The sequence below is a fragment of the Vipera berus genome, assembly GCF_964194415.1.
Source record: "Vipera berus genome assembly, chromosome: 2".
Lineage (NCBI taxonomy): Eukaryota > Metazoa > Chordata > Lepidosauria > Squamata > Viperidae > Vipera > Vipera berus.
In genome coordinates this window covers 267666671-267688014 of record NC_138203.1, presented here as the reverse complement: position 1 = coordinate 267688014, position 21344 = coordinate 267666671, and the positions used below count along the sequence as shown (strand labels likewise).

Below are 21344 nucleotides of genomic sequence, written 5' to 3'. Positions count from 1 at the left end.
TCCAACCCATCGCGACCCCATGGACTACGTTCCTCCAGGCCTTCCTGTCCTCTACCTACTCTTGGAGTCCATTTAAGCTCACGCCTACTGCTTCAGTGACTCCATCTGGCCACCTCATTCTCTGTCGTCCCCTTCTTCTATTGCCCTCAATCTTTCCCAGCATTAGGCTCTTCTCCAGTGAGTCCTTCCTTCTCATTAGGTGGCCAAAGTATTTGAGTTTCAGCTTCAGGATCTGGCCTTCTAAAGAGCAGTCAGGGTTGATCTCCTCTAGGACTGACCGGTTTGATCGCCTTGCAGTCCAAGGGACTCGCAGGAGTCTTCTCCAGCACCACAGTTCAAAGGCCTCAATTCTTTGGCGCTCAGCCTTTCTTATGGTCCAACTTTCACAGCCATACATTGCAACTGGGAAGACCATAGCCTTGACTATACGCACTTTTGTTGGCAGGGTGATGTTTAGGAATGTATCTACATATAACTGCTACATATAACTGCTGTTAAGAAGATCAGAAGCTGCTTCTTTAGGCCCTTTCCTCTCCTCTCCTCTCCTCTCCTCTCCTCTCCTCTCCTCTCCTCTCCTCCCTCCTTTTTCTTTATTATTTCTTTATTATTTCTTTATTCTTCCTTCATTCCAAGTTTCCACTGTTTTAATTCTGTTGAAACATTTCTTCAATAAAAAAAAATATCGCAAAGCAAAACCTTACTGTAGGAACTGTAATGACTAGGTTCACACAACACACTAATCCCCAAACAAGCAAGTCACATTACGGCTTAACACGACGTGTCATCTCAGCCTCAAAGGCTGTTGCATCCCTGTCCCAACAAGTGTGGGAAGTCTCCCACCCCACCCCACCCCAAAAAACCTGCAGAAACAAAAGCATTTGAAGGAAGAAAAAAATAAATCCAACACCCTCCACTAAGTCCAGCAAGGTCTGAATTTGCTTGGGGGCCAATCAGAAAAGTGCCCGATTGTCACCGGTATGTCATGGGCACGGAATGCGGGTTGAGTGGAACCCTGACGGTAGCCTCCGCGCTGCAACACTTTGTTGAAGCCCCCCACCCCCTTGGGCAGATGTCAATTTCTGAGCTCATTTGAGAGAAACCTTTCTGTGTTTGCGCATAGTTCACATTTTTGGGAGCATTGCAGTTGTCTCTGTGGATCTGTGGAAACAAATATTTGCTCTTTCTGAAAGGAGCAAGGCAAGATAGTTATCAAGCAGAGCTTTGGGGCTGCATGCTGTCTCAAGACTGGAGCGATCTGGAAAGGTTTAGAGTTCTTTCTGATTGCTGTGAATTATCTCTCTTCAGTTATAATCCCCTGGTTATTTGAAATGCGTATCTGGAATGTTTGTGCCTTTTTTTAAAAAATAAAAATAATAATATATTTTTGCTGTCCTTGGTTGAAACATTAAGTCGTTGGGTTCACGCTATGTCGTGTTAACATACAACCTGGGCTTTTTAAAATCGGTACGGGTAGTCCTCAGGTTTTGACCACAATTGAGCCTAAGATTTCTGATGCTAACGAGACAGTTGTTCAGTGAGTTTTGTCCCATTTTACGACCTTTCCCCCCCACACCACACACACACAAAATTGTTAAGCCTTCCTCATTGATTTTGCTTGTCAGAAGGTCGCAAAAGGTGATCACCTGAAGCCAGGGCACTGAAACCGTCATAAATATGAGGCAGTTGCCAAGCGTCTTTTGACCATGTGACCCAAGGATACTGCCACCACCATAAATACACGCCGGTTGCCAAGCATCCCACATGATCACGGGGATGCTGCAACAGCCATAAGTATGAAAAATGATCCTAAGTTACTTTTTTCCGGTGCTGTTGTAACTCCAGTCACTAGAAAATGGTTACAAGTCGAGGACTACCTGTTATTTCACAATTGCAATCTTTCACAGACCTCCTGCAAGACTTAAGAAAAAGACCCCAACCTCTGGTGAGATTTTGTTGTTCCCACGTTTTTCTGGGAGGTTCTCGACCTACAACCACAACCATGGCAGTGAAAACAGCGACTTACAATCGGCCCTCCCACTTATGACTCTTGCAGCATCCCTACGATCACGTGGGGTGCTTGGCAACCGCTATGTATTTACGATGGTTGCCGTATCCCTGGGTCACAATTGTCATTTACAACTTTTACTCAGGTGCAGGGGGTAGGCAACCTCGACTCTTTAATGCTGACTCAGGGACTTCAACTCCCAGAATTCCTGAGCCAGCTATGCTGCCTCAGGAATTCTGGGAGTTGAAGTCCATGAGTCATAAAAGGGGCCGAGTTTGCCTACCCCTGCCCAGTTGGCTTCTGACAAACAACATGAGCAGGCAAAGCTGGGTTGGCTTTGTGATTCACTTAACAACTGCAGCCCCTCACTTAACAATCATGGCCAAACAGTTGTAAAATCAGGCACGGCTCACTTTAAAACCACCTTGCTTCGCCACAGAAATTCTGGTCCCAATTGTGGTTGTAAGCCATGGAATAATAATAATAATAATAATAATAATAATAATAATAATAATAATAATAATAATAATAATAATAATAATAATAATAATAATAATAATAATAATAATAATAGATGATGATGATGTTGAAAGGGACCTTGGTGGTCATCTAGCCCAACCCCCTGCTCAGGCAGGAAACCTTTACAGGTTACAGGTTATCTCTGTAATGTCTTTAAGATTTCTAACATTTGCAGGACTGGCGATTTTTGCGATTGTGACCGATTGCCGGATGCTGCAGCACTTAAAAACATGCTGAATTATGTGGTGTCAGCTTTTAAGATCTGTAGACGCCTCCATCATAACCCTTGCGCTCGGGCTTAAGGTACCCCAAGACCCTCTTTTTAGACACATCACACAAAATCAGAGGCATCTTTCTTTCACAAGGTCACAGGCAACCAATCCTATTGTCAGAAACGGGGAGCAGCAGAGCTCCTGGCTGAAGGAAGACCAGCGATGAAGAATCAAGGCAGCTGAAGGCTGAGTGACAGGAAATCGATGCTTTATCTTTCTGAACATCAATCTTGCCTCCAGTCAAGGCACTTTTAGCCTATCACGTGGAGCAGATCAGCAAACCCCAAAGGCCTAGAGGTTGTGTGTGTGTGTGTGTGTGTGTGTGTGTGTGTGTGTGTGTGTGTGTGTTATGGATCCAGCAAAAGCTAAAACCGTGAGGATCAGCAGTTCTAGAAGCTTCCGTCCAAGTCAGGACTTTATCTAGTTTAAGTTTTGTAAGGTTAATTTGTATTAAGATCCTCCAGAGGAATGGAAGTGGTTTTAACATTGTGAAGGGAAGTGCTGCCTCTGGGCTAAGGATAAGAGACCTCAGCGGAAAGCTGCAAAATACAGTTAGTCCTTGACTTATGACACAATTGAGCCCAACATTTCCGTTGTTAGGTGAGACATTTGTTAAGCGAATTTTGTCCCGTTTTACGACTTTTCTTGCCACGGTTGTTAAGTGAATCGCTGCAGTTGTCAAATTAGTAACACGGTTGTTATGTGAATCTGGTTTTCCCATTGACTTTGCTTATCAGAAGGTCACAAGAGGTGGTCACATGACCCCCGGGACACTACAACAGTCATAAATGTGAGTCAGTTCTCAAGCATGGGGATACTGCATTGGTATTAAGTGTGCAAAATACCCTAGGTCCCTTTTTCAGTGCCGTTGTAACTTTGAACGGTCACGGAATAAACTGTTGTAAGTCAAGGACTACCCATATTCTGCAAGAAAAAAGCCAGTGCTATCTGTAGCTAGTTATCTAATGCAATTATCACACAGGTGCATATATAGTCCTAATATGTTTGTGCAGTGCATTTTTTGTAAAAGAAAAAGGTGCCGGAACTCACACATGTTATACAACCTGCCTTGCCTACCCTACAAGGTTCCATCCAAAAAAGGTGCCGGAACTCGGTTCTGAGCGTTCTATGAGAAAAAAAGCCCTGTGTTTGTGGTCATAAATCAAGGACCACCTGTACAATTCCCAGGATTCTTCAGGATGGGAGGCTGCCTAGGAATTCTGGGAAATGCTCTCCTAGCTGGAGAGCAAGCAGCTGAAGACAATTGATGGAGGTTCAACTTTCATGGATTTGATTAATATCATACAAAGTCTTTATTTCCATAAGTGACAATGTACATACCGAAGCTTGGTGCCCTTTGCGGTGTGTTTGATACCGAAGCTTGGTGCCTTTTACGGTGTGTTTGATACTGAAGCTTGGTGCCGTTTGCGGTGTGTTTGATACCGAAGCTTGGTGCCGTTTGCGGTGTGTTTGATACCGAAGCTTGGTGCCTTTTGGGGTGTGTTTGATACCGAAGCTTGGTGCCGTTTGCGGTGTGTTTGATACCGAAGCTTGGTGCCTTTTGCGGTGTGTTTGATACCGAAGCTTGTGCCTTTTGCGGTGTTTGATACCGAAGCTTGGTGCCTTTTGCGGTGTGTTTGATACCGAAGCGTGGTGCCTTTTGCGGTGTGTTTGCCAACTCTTCAGCAGCAGAAAATGAACACCGAGAGACCCTGAGGCTTCAAATGCGGCAGCAGCCATTCCCAGCTTGCAGACGTGCTCAGCACATTCTTGGCTGCCTCCACTGGCTCCAGGCGGGTGTCACTCGAGCTCCTGGCTTCCCCGGCTAAGGCAGAGGAGTGTTTACTCCCGGCTGGCCCAGCGGAGTATTATTAGCTTTCTCTGGTTTCTTGTTTGCATTTGAAGATGTGAAGGTCATTGCTGGAAAAGAGACATTTAGTCATGTCTCATTCATCTCTTCCTCCCCTGGCTCAAATCTCTGCAGCCCATTCCTGGTAGGTGACTCTGGGACCTGATAGCCAGGGTGGCTGGCTGATTAACCCAAGGAAGAGCAGGGCTGTCAAAGGAGGAGGAAGGGAGGAACCTGCAGCCATCTCAGTACGGTAGTCCTTGATTTACAACCATTTGTTTAGTGACCAAAATTACAACAGCACTGGGAAAAGGTGACTGGTGACCGTTTTTCACAATGATGACCCTTGCAGCATCCCCATGGTCACATGATCAAAATTCAGATGCTGGGCAACTGGCACGTATCTTATGACGGTTTTGCAGTGTCCCAGGGTCATGTGACCTTCTGACAAGCAAAGTCAATGGGGGGGGGGGAGCCAGATTCGCTTAAAAACCAGATTACTAACTTATCAACTGCCGTGACTCACTTAACAACTGTGGCAAGAGTGGTCGTGAAATGGGGCAAAGCTCACTTAACGAAGATCTCATTTAACAACAGAAATTTTTGGGTTTAACTGTGGTCGTAGGTCGAGGACTACCTAATCTCTGCTGCCACTAAATCAACGAAATCCTGGCCTCTGGACTACAGATCAGGTTCTCTCTCTCTCTCTTTCTCTCCCTCTGCCCCCCCCTTCTCTCCTCAGCTGGTTAAGATCTCTCCAATTTCAGAAGACATTTATTCCATAACCCATGTCAGTTTTAATCTATATCCTGTTTCAGTGCCTCTATCTGCCTGCTTTTACTCTATTTGCAGTTGTGCCTGGTTTTTGTTCATCTTTTCAACAATGTCAATTCTTTGAATTGCTTCTAAGGATTGCCAGCCACTCAAGTTGATATAAACGTACCAGATGGCAGCAAATTGGCTTTTTAAAAACACAATTAAATACACTTTAAGAGCGGAAGATTCTGGAAGGTGCCAAGCTGATGTGAAGTCTTGAGTGACTTAGATTTGGTTCTAAAGTTTAGGGCGCCAAGATTCTTTGTCTGTGATGGATCAAGAAAGTGGACACATGTGTTTACTTATGGGGAGATAGAGCCCACCCTCCTGCTTTACAATCATCCTCCCCCCCAAATTGTAAGATAGGATCCTGAACCCCTAGTCCCAAAGCCTTCGGCTAATGGGAACTGCTGGACTTCAGAATTTTAGTGATTGGGATCTAAACAACAGATTTCTTGAAGTTCACCAGCAACTATCAAAAGCAGTAGCTAAAAGCAGAGGCTAAAACCAGGCTCAAGGTTGACTCAGCCTTCCATCCTTCTGAGGTAGGTAAAATGAGGACCCAGATTGTTGGGGGCAATTAAGCTGACTTTGTAATAATGCCGCTTGGGGTGTGTGTGAAAGCCCTAATAAGCAGGTATATACATAGAATGAAGGCTACTGCTAAGCTTGTAAGCCGCCCTGAGTCTTCGGAGAAGGGCGGGATATAAATGGAATAAAAATAAAAATAAATAAAATAAAACATATAAGGAATGGCTGCTGGAATGGGGTATGTCTAGTTTAATGAAGAGAAGGGCGAGGGGTGACATGATAGCAGTGTTCCAATATCTCAGGGGCTGCCACAAAGAAGAGGGAGTCAAGCTATTCTCCAAAGCGCCTAAAGGCAGGACAAGAAGCAACGGATGGAAACTAGTCAAGGAGAGAAGCAACCTAGAACTAAGGAGAAACTTCCTGACAGTTAGAACAATTAATCAGTGGATCGACTTGCCTCCAGAAGTTGTGGATGCTCCAACACTGGAAGTTTTTAAGAAGAGACTGGACAGCCATTTGTCTGAAATGGTATAGGGTTTCCTGCCTGAGCAGGGGTTGGACTAGATGACCTCCAAAGTCCCTTCCAACTTTACTATTATGATTTTTTTATGAAAAGAGAGATTAGGAATACCGGTCAAAATAGGCAAGGAAATGGTAAGAGAAAACCTCTCCACTCTAGACGAAATCAAATCACCAGGTCCAGATGAATTAGATCCCAGGGTTCTGAAAGAGCTGGAAGATGTAGATTTTAGAACCACTGAACCATATCTTTCAAAGATCCTGGAGGTTTTTAAGAAAATATCTGGCAGCCATTTATCTGGAATGGTATAGGGTCACCTTCTGTTATTCTGTATAACTGGCTGGTATCTTCGGAGACAAGGTGGACTTTCTACCACAGAAAACTAAGCAGGAATTGACTGGACTCCTGTCTTTATAGCCGGGTGCCCTGGCACCTGATTGTCTGGCTGTGCCAGGCACAGTTGTCGGCAAAACATCAGGAAATCTGATTCTCGACCAGGGTCACTAAACCCTGAAGTTCAACACTGCACAACAGATACGGGTTATGAAATTCTAAACCAGTGTAGCCTTCAGCTAGTCTTCAGCATTACAAATCCCAATTTGTGTTGTTACTACTATTTCAATTTATTATTGATTTTATAACTGTCTTGTCAGCTTTATTTTAACCCTCAGAGTGGCTTACAGAGAGCAAATGGATGGATGGATGGATGGATGGATGGATGGATGGATGGATGGATGGATGGATGGATGGAATCTGATGATGTTATCCATTCAGTCAGGTCCAACTCTTGGCGATTCTATGGGCCAGATCTCTCCACATCTTCTGATCTTGCAGTATTTCTTTGAGTTTTCTATGCTCTGGCTGGTGTTAGCTTTGATGGTGCCCAGCCACCATGTTCTTTGATGGCCTGGTTTCCTTGAGTGAGATCTATACTAGAATAGAATAAAGCTGGAAGGGACCTTGGAGGCCTTCTAGTCCAGTCCCCTGCTCAAGCAGGAGAACCTATACCATCACAGACAGGTGAACATCTAGTCACTTCTTAAAAATCTCCAGTGATGGAGCGCCCACGATTTCTGGGGGTAAGCTGTTCCACTGGTTGATTGTCCTCACTGTCAGGAAGCTTCTCCTTAATTCTAGGTTGCTTCTCTCTGTGGTCAGTTTCCAACCATTGTTTCTAAGATGGCGGCGCCTGGAATGGCTGCTGCTGCATTGGCTCTTGAAGGCGAATAGTTTTGGGAGGGATAGTAAGGGCTATAGGCCACATGATCAGGAAGATTTTAATGTGTTTGAGCAGCATGGTGGAACTAAGGTAACATATGACATACGACCGACAATCTTTGCTGGCATGGCGAGTTTCTAGTTGTTTTGGAACTGTTGGTAAGACCGTTAAAAGTCGTTGGCACTGTTTGAATTTGTTCTACCAGCAGCAAGATCTGACTGCTGGCCCAGTGATGGATTCTACTGCAAATCAGGGCTGTTTCCAGAGGAGGCAGAGGAGGAGAGGACCTGGAGCTTATGGAGCGAAGGAACTGGATGAGGCTGTCGGCAGGCCCAGAGGAAGAGAGAGAGGCTTTTGGAGGAGTTGGTGGCGGCGGCAGCAGCGTACTCCAGGGGCGAAAAGAAGCAAGGCCTCTTTAAGGAAAGGGTGGAAGAGTCAGGATCAGAAAAAAGGAAAGAAGGCAAGGTTGTCAGAATACAAGCGAATTTGAGGGCTAATCCACATGGAGCCCCATTTCCATCTGTCCTGTTTGCCATCATTCACTCCCTAGAGACTAAAATGGGCGTTCTGAAATTTGAGCTGGCCCCGAACAAGGAGTATATATCGGAGGTGGTGACCCTTTGAGAGCTGTATGCAACGAAATTTCATTTTGATGTATGCTGATTGGTGTACATTCAAAGTGACAATAAAGTTATCATCATCTTGTCCTTCCCTCTGGTGCTTTGGTGAACAACCTGGCCCCCTTTGCCTTGTGGCAGCCCCTCAGATACTGGAATACTGCTATCATGTCTCCCTTAATTCTTCTTTTCTTTAGACTAGCCAAACTCAAATTCTGTAGCCGTTCTTCGTATGTTTTGGTCTCTACGCCTTTGATCATCTTTGTTCAGACAAGTGAAACTCGCGACGTCACGTGACATGGCGCAACGTATCGGGACGGTTTTGCCATTGCCGGCAATGGGGTGGGCGCGGCTTCCGGATGACGCATCCAGCCCGTGGGCCACCAGTTTGACAACCCTGTTTAGTTGCTATTCTCTGAATTTTTTCCAAACTCTCAGCATCTTTTTTATGATATGGTGACCAAAATTGGTGGCAGTATTTGAGGTGTGGTCTTACTAGGGCTTTATAAAGTGGTACTAATACGTTGCGTGATTTTGATTCTGGGCCTTTGTTTATATTTTAATCCCATTTTAATCCCATTATACAATCCAGGATTGTATTAGCTTTTTTGGTTGCTGCTCCACACTATATTATGATTAGTCAGAGAATAAAGTGGAACAAGGAAAAACAAACATCGATTCTTCCTCTCTGTTAAGACTAAAATCTGAGGCAATGCAATGCAGTTCATATTTATTGGATTATCCCAGATTTCCTCTAAGGAAGCACTTCATCACCTACATAACATAGTTAAAGTCTAAAAGGGGATTAGGGGCTTTCATGATCAATCTATGGCTACCTCTCAGGGGATAAGACCAGCATTAACGTGAAGCAGCATCTCCTTTATGACGCTCGGTAGGTGGGAATCCTTCAAAAATCCCTGTTACCTTTGCATACATGCTGGTAGGTTGCTAACCAACATGCTCGGACGAAGTTAGTCTACTGAACCAAAATCCTGAGATGTTGGTGAAAGAAGACCCTGCAGCATTTATTACACTGGTCTGGGTGAACAATTGCAATTACAGGACCTCGTTGGGTCCAGTTTGTGAATCCTGGAATGTGGACATGGAAGGAAAAAAAACAGGACAGGGTGAGAAGACAACATTAATGGAAGCAGCCATCTGCTTGGATCATGAGTAGAAACGTAGCTAGTGTGCTGCCATTTTGAGACTTTTTCAAAGTCATAGATTTCGGCACCCTGAAGAACTGGATAGTGAGCTTGATAAGATCCAGAAATGTTTGTGTAAAGTCTTCAACAATCTTTAATTCTGGATGCTGAGCTTGTCGATCAGAAGGTCGGCAGTTTGGCGGGTCGAATCCCGAGTGCCGCGTAGCAGAGTGAGCGCCTGTTACTCCTCCCAGCTTCTGCCAACCTAGCAGTTCGAAAGCACGTAAAAATGCAAGTAGAAAAATAGGGACCACTACGGTGGGAAGGTAACAGCGTTCCGTGCGCCTTTGGCGTCTAGTCATGCCGGCCACATGACCACGGAGACGTCCTCGGACAAGTGCTGGCTCTTCGGCCTTGAAACGGAGATGAGCCCCTAGAGCCCCTAGAGTCGGAAACGATTAGCACGCATGTGCGGGGGAACCTTTACCTTTACCTTTTAAAATCAGTGTTTCCCAACCTTATCCATTTTAAGATGTGTGGACTTCAACTCCCAGAATACTCCAGCCAGCGCTGGCTGGGGTATTCTGGGAATTGAAGTCCACACATCTTAAAATGGATAAGGTTGGGAAACACTGTTCTAAATGAACTTTTGTTCATAGTCCTCTAATAATTCCTATTGACTGCAACTGTTCTCCTTACTATGAAGAATAGTTTCCCTGATGCCACCTCTTTGTTCCCCCTTCAATCCCCAGATGCCATGTTATTTCTAACTGAGGGATTTCTCTTGACACCTTTCTTGTCAGTTTCTGACATTACTTGCACAATAGTGTGATTGGACGCCTCTCCGTATGCTTTACAGCAGGGAGGGAACCTGTAACATTTCACAGCTGGGGGTCAAATATTCAGCCTTTGCTGATGCATGTCTCTCTTCCTTTCTAAAGCACATGACACACTAAATTATCCAGATTTGAAGGGTCCATCAGGATGCCAAGGTTCTCCAGGAGAAAGACTTGTCATGGTGGATGCCATTGAGCTTAGCTCAACCCCTGGTGACTTAACTTAAAATGGTTTAATCTATTCAGAGATGCTTTAAAACTAAATTGTCTGTACTTGCCAAGGAGTGATGCTGTTTTGTAACATCTGTCTCTTACAGTTTTTCCTAGTTTTTGTCGAGGGAATAAGGTTTATGCTGCTATTATCAGTCACATGACATATTGTTGGGTTCCCATATTGCTGGAAGTCATGATGCGTTGTGTTCTAATTTTGGCTTAACGTGCTTTGTCAATTCTTGCTTACTCATTTGATGAGATGAACCAGATCAACTATATCAGTGATGGCGAACCTTTTAGAATCCGAGTGCCCAAACTGCAACTCAAAAACCACTTATGTATCATTGGGTGCTGGGTGGGTGTGGCCCTTTGGGTGGGCATGGTTGCAGTGGTAATGGCAGACCGGGTGGGACTAAAAAGTTTAATCAATCAATTCCAACTTTGCGAGATCTTTTTTTCCCCCCACAAGAAGTTGAAATTGATTGATTGAAACTTTTTTTTTCTTGCACACGGCGGCGGAGGCCTAAAGCGAAAAGGTTTTATAAAACCCAGCTGAAGGCCTAGGACTGGGGCGACGGTGCGCATGCCCGCAGAGAGGGCTCTGCGTGCCACCTTTGGCACCCGTGCCATAGGTTCGCCACCACGGAACTATATGGATGGAGCTAGGCTGAATTCTTCATACTTTAGAGCTACCAGAGCTGGGTTGCAAAAATTTAAATGACCACTATATGGCAGTAAAAGCATACAGTCCCCTCCTCCCCTTGCTGCCATCTAGTGGCTATCCAAAGTTTTGTAGCCCCATTGTAAAATGAGCATACAGGCAGTTCTTGTTATTTGCTGTAGTTATTTGCTGTAGTTCTTGTAGATTTGGGGTTTACAAAAACATTTTTGTCAACAAGCAAATTTGCAAATATGGACAATGAATAACAAGGATTGTCTGTACTAGGAATCAATGCCTCAATATGTCTAGAAGAGGATGGGGACCCTTTTGCTGAATTATTTATTTATTTATTTTATTTTAATCTCATTTATATCCCGCCCTTCTCCGAAGACTCAGGGCGGCTTACAATTTAAAGCACAAACCAATGTGCTTAGCAATAGCCTTCATTCTATGTATATGCCTGCTTATTAGGGCTTTCGGGCCCCCCCAATGATTTGAAGCAAAGACTATGCAAGAAGTTTTGGGTTTTTGCACTAATACAGAGTTGGGGCTCAATTGGGGTTGTGAGCTGAGGACTATCTGTAGGCATGGTTTTAGAACTGAGAAACCTATCCTTCATAAATTTACCTCCGACTTTAAAAAGTCATGTGTTGTCATGCTTCTAGCAACGGCGTCCATCCGTGGCTATTTCCCCCCTTCTTTGCAAAAAAAAAACCAAAAAAAAATACCAAGGGGTGATCCTTCCACTTTAACTTAGCTTTTGCATTTGCTCAGCTCAGCTACCTAGTAGGATGTCCAGTTGTAAATGAAGAGGGTTGCTCCTGGTGCCTCTTGTAATGGTATTGATGAAAAACTGATTCCAGCTGGCACAGCTTCTACGACAACATCTAAATTTCTTTTTATTAATTTGCGGGTTAACTTGGCTGGATATTTTAACTGTAAATTGCCAAGATGGGGATGTGCTCCATTTAAGCTCTAAAGCCAACATGGTGCTTTGGAAGGTGCAGGGGTGTTCCTGTGCAATAGATGTACCCATTCCTGCTCTTACATACTTTTTTGGCTTCAAAATGGTCGTCAAATTGGCTCGGCCTGTCAAATATTTGGGAAATGCACACCTCCTCAAAAGAAACAATTCTTTCCATATTGATTTGTTTTTTTAAAAAAAAATTCTCCTTCCTTCCTTCCTTCCTTCCTTCCTTCCTTCCTTCCTTCCTTCCTTCCTTCCTTCCATGGTGGCACAGTGGTTAGAATGAAGAACAAGGTAGAAACTCTTAATGCTATTGCAATGCCCTATTTTAGAATTAAATAACTCTCTTTCTCATTCTAAGTTCCAATGTTTAACCATGTTTCTGGGTGTGCTAGTGGAAACAGTAGCCTGACCGGCTCAAGGTTGACTCAGCTTTCCATCCTTCCGAGGTCGGTAAACTGAGGACCCAGATTGTTGGGAAGGCAATATGCTGAGTCTATAAAACCGCTTAGAGAGTGCTGTAAAGCACTGTGAAGCGGTATATGTGTAAGTGCTATTGTCCTTCCTTGCTTCCTTGCTTCCTTGCTTCCTTGCTTCCTTGCTTCCTTCCTTCCTTCCTTCCTTCCTTCCCTCCCTCCCTCCCTCCCTCCCTCCCTCCCTCCTCCTATGTGGTGCTATGTATTATATAATCGCTTAGAGAGTGCTGTAAAGCACTGTGAAGCAGTATAGGTCTAAGTGCTATCCTTCCTTCCTTCCTTCCTTCCTTCCTTCCTTCCTTCCTTCCTTCCTTCCTTCCTTCCTTCCCTCCCTCCTCCTATGTGGTGCTATGTATTATATAAAGAGAAATCAAATAATTACCAAAATGAAATACGTCATTTTGAGAGGCTCCGGAGGCCACAGAAGAGCACCCTCCATTTTCACCAGGCCTCTGCAGCCTTGGCCTCACACGAGAAGAGGGCCTGCTTCTCAGAATAGCTGTTGTCAGGTATTGGTGAGTGCTGGCAGGTCGCCCAAAATACCAGGGCCTTTGACACACGTGTCAAAAGGTTCGCCATCACTGGTCTAATGGATTCCTAGCCATTCAGCCTTGGTCATTGGGTGGTGTGAAAAGACTAAATAAAACGAGATGCTCTGAGCACAGACGGGTTTGAGTTTTTGGTAACATGACTAGCAGCAGAGAGTGTTTTGTGTTTTTTTCCTCCCTCGCGGCGGGAGTCAAGAACGATGCTTGGATTTCGGGCAGAGGCAGTGAGGCTTGGGAAGGCCCTGGAGGGCTCTTATGGGGCAAGATTAGAAAACTCCAGCCTGACAGTGATCCATGGGTGTCTCCCAACCCCCCTCCCTGCCTATTGATTGGGTTGGGGGGGGGGACACATCTGAGCCATATTTGAATAATTTAAAAGGAGATTTTCTCTCTGACACCCACCCGGTGCTCCAGTCATGCCAGATGGGCTTGGGAGGGTTTCATAAGCCCAGCGGTGAATAATGAATGAATAAGTCTCCGATAATGACGCCTCTGTGACCCAGAGGGAGTAGCTGGGAGGGAGGCACAAAGGCCTGGGTTGATAGCGCCTTCAGAGGAGAATAATGAGGGTTTGTGGGAAAGAAAGCCTCTTCTGCTTTTTCCTTTGCGTGACACCTGCTACGCCCTGGACCCTCCTGCTCTTTAAGAGGGGGACTAAAATTAGAGTGGGGGAGGCAGCAGGGTACCCAAATAATCTTTATGCTCTGTGCTTAATTTGACCATACTTTAAAAGTCTTCCTTCCTTCCCTCCCATCTTTTCTTCTTTCCTTCTTTCCTTCCTCACTGTCCCTCCATTTCTTCACCTACTCCTTCCTTCCTTCCTTCCTCCTTTGTCTCTTCTTTTCTTCTTTCCTCCATCCCTCCATCGCTCCCTTCCTCCTTCATCACTTTTCCTTCCTTCCTTCCTTCCTTCCTTCCTTCCTTCCTTCCTTCCTTCCTTCCTTCCTTCCTTCCTTCCTTCCTTCCTTCCTTCCTTGTCTCTTCTTTCCTTCTTTCCTTTCCTTCTTCCCTCCATTCCTCCATTGCTCCCTTCCTTCCTCCTTCATCTCTTTCCTTCCTTCCTTCCTTCCTTCCTTCCTTCCTTCCTTCCTTCCTTCCTTCCTTCCTTCCTTCCTTCCTTCCTTCCTTCTCTGCTTCATCTTTCCTTCTTTCTTTCCTTCTTTCCTTCCTCCCTTTGTCCCTCCCTCCTCTATTTCTTCACCTTCTTCTTCTGTCCTCCTTTATCTTTTCTTTCTTTCTTTCTTTCTTTCTTTTTTCTTTCTTTCTTTCTTTCTTTCTTTCTTTCTTTCTTTCTTTCTTTCTTTCTTTCTTTCTTTTTCTTTCCTTTTCTTCCTCCCTCCCTCCCTTCTTCCCTTTCCCCCCCTCCTCCTCCTCCTCCATTTGTCTTCCTTTCTTTTAATAAAAGGAAACTTGGCATACTGTAAAATAAAATGCCACTGGCTTCATTCCCTCTTAGCTCTAGGAAGAAGATAAGGACAAACCACTTCTGAAAACATTGCCAAAAAAACCCCTGCAGGGGCTAGTCTAGGCAGTGTCCAGGACTCCACAGAAACCTGAAGGTATGCATGTGTCCGTGTGTGGGCGTGCACACATACACAACTTCTGGAACATGCTCTGCATGGGGCTGCTTTTCAACACCCTCTGGAGGCTTCAGTTGATGCTGGATATACTGGCCAGCAGGCTCAAGATTATTTGCCAGGGAGTGCCTGCAGCCTTGCACCATTTTTGCAGGTGCTGCATTAGCTTCTTTCCCATTAGCTTCCCAATGCAATTTAGTCTTTAAAACTTTTTATGCCCTGGCACCAGTCAGCCTGCAGAAAGGCATCTCTCCACTTGATATGGCTCAGTCTTTTCAATCATGCAGAGAGAAGCAGCTGATTCTCCCCCATTTTAAGGAGATCAGAGGGACCAACACTTCCCCCACCCTAAATGACTTGTAGATTTGAGTAGCTCGGACATTATCCACCTTCTGGATACATCTGAAGATTTCCAGCTTTGGGGGTGGGGGGCGGGCGTGGGCGTGGTTGATGCCAGGTATTGTGTTGGATTGCTTATGTTTTATTATGGATGCTATCCCACTTTTGTTATTTTTACAGTTAACTCAAGGCAGTGAACATATCCAACACACTTCCTCCTCCTCTTTCCCCCACAACAACCCTGAGAGAGAACTGGTTGAACTGGTTGGCTGCCAGGAGTCTTTGTGTCTTTGTGGCAGGCCATGAGATTTATAAAGTAAATAAAGTAAGAATGCCGTGTACATATTATTCTCTTACAGGAGAGAATGGCAGGCAGCTGGGGGTCAAACATGGTCATCCACGGTGGTGGGGTGGGTGGGTGGGTGGGTGGGTGACAAAATTTAGAAGATGGCAGGTGCATCCCTGGAAATTGCCCAATGTTTTGTCACACCACTAAGCTATGGCATTTATGAGACAATCATGAGACTCTGTGAACTGATCATGTGGTGATTCTCTCATGCTTGTCTCAGTACTGCATCTGTCCCTGAACTGATTAAGCCGTGAATCTTCACCCGTTTGAAAGGGAAGGAATTCTGCTCCTTTTTCCCCCCTCACCCTGAATGCCCGAAAATATTTCAAGATAAGAAAATCACACCTCATTTCCTTCGGTTGTTTATCAGCCAATTGGCCATCCATCGAGGAGAAGCATATGTTTAATTCATTGGGTTCAAATAGTGCTAGATCTGGGCCAATAGTGGCTGGCAATTGCAGAATAAAAGTTCCTTCAGGAAACACAAACCGGGAGAGCCAGTTTGGTCTAAGGCAGGGGTCTTCAAACTCGGCCCTTTTATGACTCATGGACTTCAACTCCCAGAATTCCTCAGCCAGCATGTCTGGCTGAGGAATTCTGGGAGCTGAAGTCCTTGAGTCATAAAAGGGCCGAGTCTGAAGACCCCTGGTCTAAGGGCTAAAACAGGACACCATGAATTCAAATCCATTCTTAGCCTTGAAAGCCAGCTGGGTGACCTTGGGCCAGTCACTCTCTCTCAGTTCAACTCAACTCACAGGGTTGTTGTGGGGAAAAGAGGAGGAGGAAGGTGTGTTGGATATGTGTCGCTGCCTTGAGTTAATTGTAAAAATAACAAAAGTGGGATATTAAACAAACAAATAAACATTGACTGGGAAAGAGTTTAGCAACTGGTCTGGAACCATTTGATGTGGGGTCTCCAACCTTGGCAACTTTAAGACTTGCGAATTTCAACTCCCAGGATTCTTCAGTTAGGCATATCTAACTTGGGAATTCTGGGAGTTGAAGTCCACAAGTCTTAAAGTTGCCAAGTTTGGAGAACACCCATCTTTATTCTTGACTTCAGTAGTCCTTGCTTATACCTGAGGGACAAAATAACCTATTGACATTTAGTGAATCTAGCTAAAGAGAGTTTTATCCCTATGTGGTGAGATTATACATCACCTTTAACATCTCCGTAACTTTTCCCCAGTGGATGATCAGAGCTGGGTTCTGTATTACAAACCAATTTTCTTCGTGCCTCAGGTGGGAATGACTTTGAGAAACAAGGGGAAGAGATACTGGCTAGGGAACAATCCGATAAAAGGAAGATGAGCCTATAGCTGCTTAATAGCCAGAGAAAGAAACTTAGGAAGGACCGACCTTAATTGATAAGGTTGTTAAAACTAACAGTGGAAGTTTCCAACCTGGCGGAAATGGCAAAGATTTCAGCGTACTTGAAAGACCATTCGCAACAGAGATATATTGTGGAGTGGAAAAAATGGATTGATTATATTCAGAATAAATATGGGACTAAAAAGTTTCATTTAGCATTTGAATAAGTATGGATGTGATATTGATATTGCTTGTAGTTATTTTATAAGAGTTAAAGTGCGATAGATTTAGTAGCTTATTGTTGTTTGCATAAGGTAGATTATGATTGTTTGTATACCCTGTATTTTATACCCTGTATTTAGCTCTGGGAAGTCGGGGGAGGGGGAAGGGAGGGAGGTGTTGGGGAGGGTTGGGGAGAGGGGAGGGGGTTGGGAGGGGTTTTGTTTGGTTAAAAAAATGTATTGTAAAACTTTTCAATTAAAAAAAAAACCTAACAGTGGGAGATTTGTACTTTCACACTTGCAAGATTCTGTTAATGCAGCCTTAGAATAAAGTAGGATTTAGCTCACCTGCTCATGTTTCCTGTCAGGATACTTCTCCTTTTCAACTTTTGGTGGAATGTCCTCTTTTTCCCCCCATCACTTTTGCTCACCCCTGCTTTTCTCCCCCCTTTCTTCCTTGTCATTGGGGGAGTCCACAGGGAGGGTATCAAAAAAAAAGACAAAATGGAAGCCACAGCCATGAAATTGAAGCTTTACCTTTTGTACATGCTCCATGACACATAAAAAGGGGTGGGGCTTTTGATGGCATGGTTGGGGCCACCATTTTGACTTTCCTTGTCCCTCTGAGACCCTCCAATTGTCATACAGCAGATTGGCTACTGGGTTGACAGGATTCCTTTCAAAAGACTCTTGAAATAAATCAAGGATTTTACAAAATTTAGCCCAAAGGGCTGATGCAGCCTCAGAGCTACAGGTTGCTAAACCCTGACTATGAGCTTTAAAAGCTGAGAAAAAGATTGTTGAGTTGGGTTGGGTTGCATATAAGTTGCCATCCTATTCACCTATCACACACACACACACACACACACACACACACACACACACACACACACACACAGGGTAAACTGAGCAATCAAGACCATGCCGTTGAGTGCATGTTGAAAAAAAATATTACATATACCTGACTGTCTCTGTGTGTCAGGAAGATGAATGTCGGCGATTCGTGAGAATATGCTGATGTTTGAGCTTTTTATAGCTCAAATACTCATCTGAGCAGAAAAACTGGATCAGCAAGAAACACGAGATTCAGATGAGGGAGAATGAAAACAGCTGCACAAACGGGTGTCTGAACTGTTAAGTGTCAGAAGACATAAGGGTTTGCTGCTGAGATCATGAAATCCAGGGTCACAGAAGGAAACGGCCCCATTTTTGTACATCTCAAATCCACAATGCGTGTAAAAACAGGGCGGAGCTTCAGTCACATGGTCTTGGCTGCCATATTGACTTTTTTGACCTCACACCACCCAGATACACCTAGATACTAGTAAAGTGCTTCTTACTAGTCCCTTTGGACCAATCTGGAATAGGGTACAGGTCTGCAACTTGATAAGGTGTAACTTTTTTTAAGGTTTAATTATTTAAAATATTGGAGGAACAACCTAAATGACTATATCAGTTGTACTTGATTTCAGTCTTGGAAAGAGAACCAGTGACTGTAGTTGTTGAGACACTGGATGGGACTGGAGGAGCTGGGTTTGAATCTGCCCTTGGCCTAGGTGACTTTGAGCTGATTACAGGTTGTCCTCGACATGCTACCACAACCAACCTCAAAATTTCTGTTGCTAAGTGAGAGAGTTGTTAAGCGAGTTTTGCCCCATTTTACGACCTTTCTTGCCACAGTTGATATGTGAATCACTGCAGTTTTTCAGTTAATAACATGGTTGTTAACTGAATCTGGCTTCCCCATTGACTTTCCTTGTCAGAAGGTCACAAAAGGTGATCACATGACCCCGGGAGACTGCAACCGTCATAACTGTGAGGCAGTTGCCAACCTTCTAAATTTTGATCATGTGACCCTGGGGATGCCGCAACAGTCATAATTGTGAAAAATGGTCATAAGTCACCTTTTTCACTGCTGTTGTAACTTCGAACACTCACTAAATGAATGGTTGTAAGTCAAGGACTACCTTTCCTGTGGCTGGCTTAGTATACTCTTACAATTGATTTTCTGGGAGATCTCTCAGGGCTCCTTTTAGGGCCTGGAAAAAAGGCAGGATATCAGTCTAAATCATAAAATTAATGTCTTTACTTGACAACCACAGCAATTAGATTTCAGTCCCTGAAACCTGATCTTCCATATTTAACATTTGACATGCAAGGGCTGTTAGTATGTGACAGGAGAGAGAGTTTCACGGGCCGCGCCTGGGGAAATCCGATGGTCAAACAGCTGGTGGAACAATTTGTGGGTAGAAATTTCTTCCATTTTTTCTTCTTCTCTAGGAAATGTTTCATTTTGTTGAAGGACAGAATGGCTGACTTCAAAGTGGAGTGAAGAGCTACTTATCTTGGAGATGAAAAATACATACTGGTTCCAGAAACTTCTTTTTTCTGGGCACAAAGTTTGGTCTAGTCATGATTACGGCACCTGGCAACCAGGAGATTGTGAGTTCTAGTCCTGTCTTAGCCATAAAAGCTGGCTGGGTGACTTTGGGCCTACCATTCTCCCTCAGCCAGTTCAATACACGGTGTTGTTGCAAAATAAGAGGAGGAAGGAGTATTAGGTATGTTCACCACCTTGTTTATAAAAATTGTTATGTACTGGGCTTTTGGAATATCACCAGGTGCATTGCTGGAGAACTAACGGCTCTCCAGCAACCCAGACAGGACGTCTCTGGTCCGGCCATTGGTCAACTTTGGGTGGCAAGTATAGCTTCAATCCGATTGGTTAATACCATAGGGCCTGGCTATATATTGAAGCAGGGTGACTGCAATCTCTCAGTACAGTTTCTGCTTAAATAAAGTATGAGTTTGTCTGTACTCATCTGCGTGTTCTAGTTCCTGCTCATCAGAGCCCACGACATAATAAAAATAATAAAGGCGGGATGTAAATATCAATAATAATAATGATAATTCCATATATTTCCTTGATATATTCCTGCACCTAAATGCTTTTTCCCCCCATGTGGTCTTTTTAATCATCTCTCTCCAGGGCTTTTTTTCTCATAGAACGCTCAGAACGGAGTTCCGGCACCTTTTTTGGATGGAACCTTGTAGGGTAGGCAAGGCGGGTTGTATGACATGTGTGAGTTCCAGCACCTTTTTCTTTTACAAAAAAAGCACTGTCTCTCTCCTTTCTTTTCTGGGAGCTTAGTTCTCTTTCTCTCCCTCTCTCTTCTTCTTCCTCTCTCTCCTTGTTCTCTGTCTCCCGGCCTTAAGCTATATTTAACCACATGAAGCTTTACAAGAGATAAATTATCTGCTTCTAGCAGTCGCCTCCTCACTCTTGATCCCTTACCCAGGTCTTGTGAGACGCTGAAGAAGTAGGCTGGGATGCAGATGGGGATTGTGTATGCTTGTGTATGTGTGTGTGTGTGGGGGGGGTTTGCAGGTGGGTGGAGAAGAAGACATCCAGCTGAATTCTAGAGAAAGGTGGCAGTGCCTTTATTTTCCCATTTCCCTCGCTCCCAAAAAAGATAATTCCGCTGGGAAATCAGAGTTTCCATCCCCAGCCAAAAAATACTCTCTCCAGCTGGCAGTCAGTCCCCCACATCACTCTTCTGCATTTAGAGACGCAGAGGCACTGTCAGAAAATGGAGGGAAAATGTTTCTGCTGCTCAGAGGTATACAAGTCTGTCTGTCTGTCTCTCTCTCTCTCTCTCTCTCTCTCTCTCTCTCTCTCTCTCTCTCTCTCTCTCTCTCTCTCTCTCTCTCTCTCTCTCTCTCTCTGTGTGTGTGTGTGTGAATGTTTGCATGTGCATAGCCTCTGAGGCCCCGTTGGCTGTTTCCAATGGCTCTCAAGGTCATTCCCCCCCCCTTTTTCTCAAAGGAGTTGTCATGTTAGCTTAAAATGACCAAGAGTTTTATGACACTATCGAGGTTAGCGTATTTATGACTGCCTATGCTTTCCTGGACTGTAGCCCAGGATATTAGCTATATGAGGAGTTCTCCTAAATTAAAGCTATGGAGTCATATGTTACCATCATACAGTGGTGTATTTATAGGGCCAGGTTTTTTTTCTAGTATGGTTAAGACTTCAGGCTAGAAAACAGAAGTCTGTGAGTTCTAATCCCACTTTAGACATGAAAGCCAGATGGGTGACTTTGGGCCAATCAGCAGGAGAATGTGAGTTCTAGTCCAACCCTAGGCATGGAAGCCGGATTGGGTGACTTTGGGCCAGTCATTTTCTTTCTCTCCAACCCACCTTTACAGGGTTGTTGTTGTGGGGAAAATAGGAAAATGAAATATTAGTCATGATCACCGCCTTGAGTTGCTTATAAAAATGATAAAAGTAGGATATAAATAAAATAAAATTTTAAAAAAAGCTTTTCCTTTGTGTGCATTTAGACTAGGAAT

General features: G+C 44.3%; 1 protein-coding gene across 1 annotated transcript in view; it reads right to left on the bottom strand.

Moving 5' to 3' along the window:
- Positions 1-17989, bottom strand: part of LOC308662206 (uncharacterized protein) — an 80764-nt gene extending 62775 nt beyond the window's left edge. Inside the window, exons 1-2 of the mRNA XM_081317768.1 lie at positions 17953-17989; positions 17340-17447 (exon numbers count right to left, since the gene is read on the bottom strand). Of these exons, the coding sequence (XP_081173894.1) occupies positions 17340-17347 (8 nt within the window). The 5' untranslated portion in view covers positions 17348-17447; positions 17953-17989. The remainder of the gene's footprint in view (positions 1-17339; positions 17448-17952) is intronic.
- Between the last annotated feature and the right edge of the window lie 3355 nt (positions 17990-21344).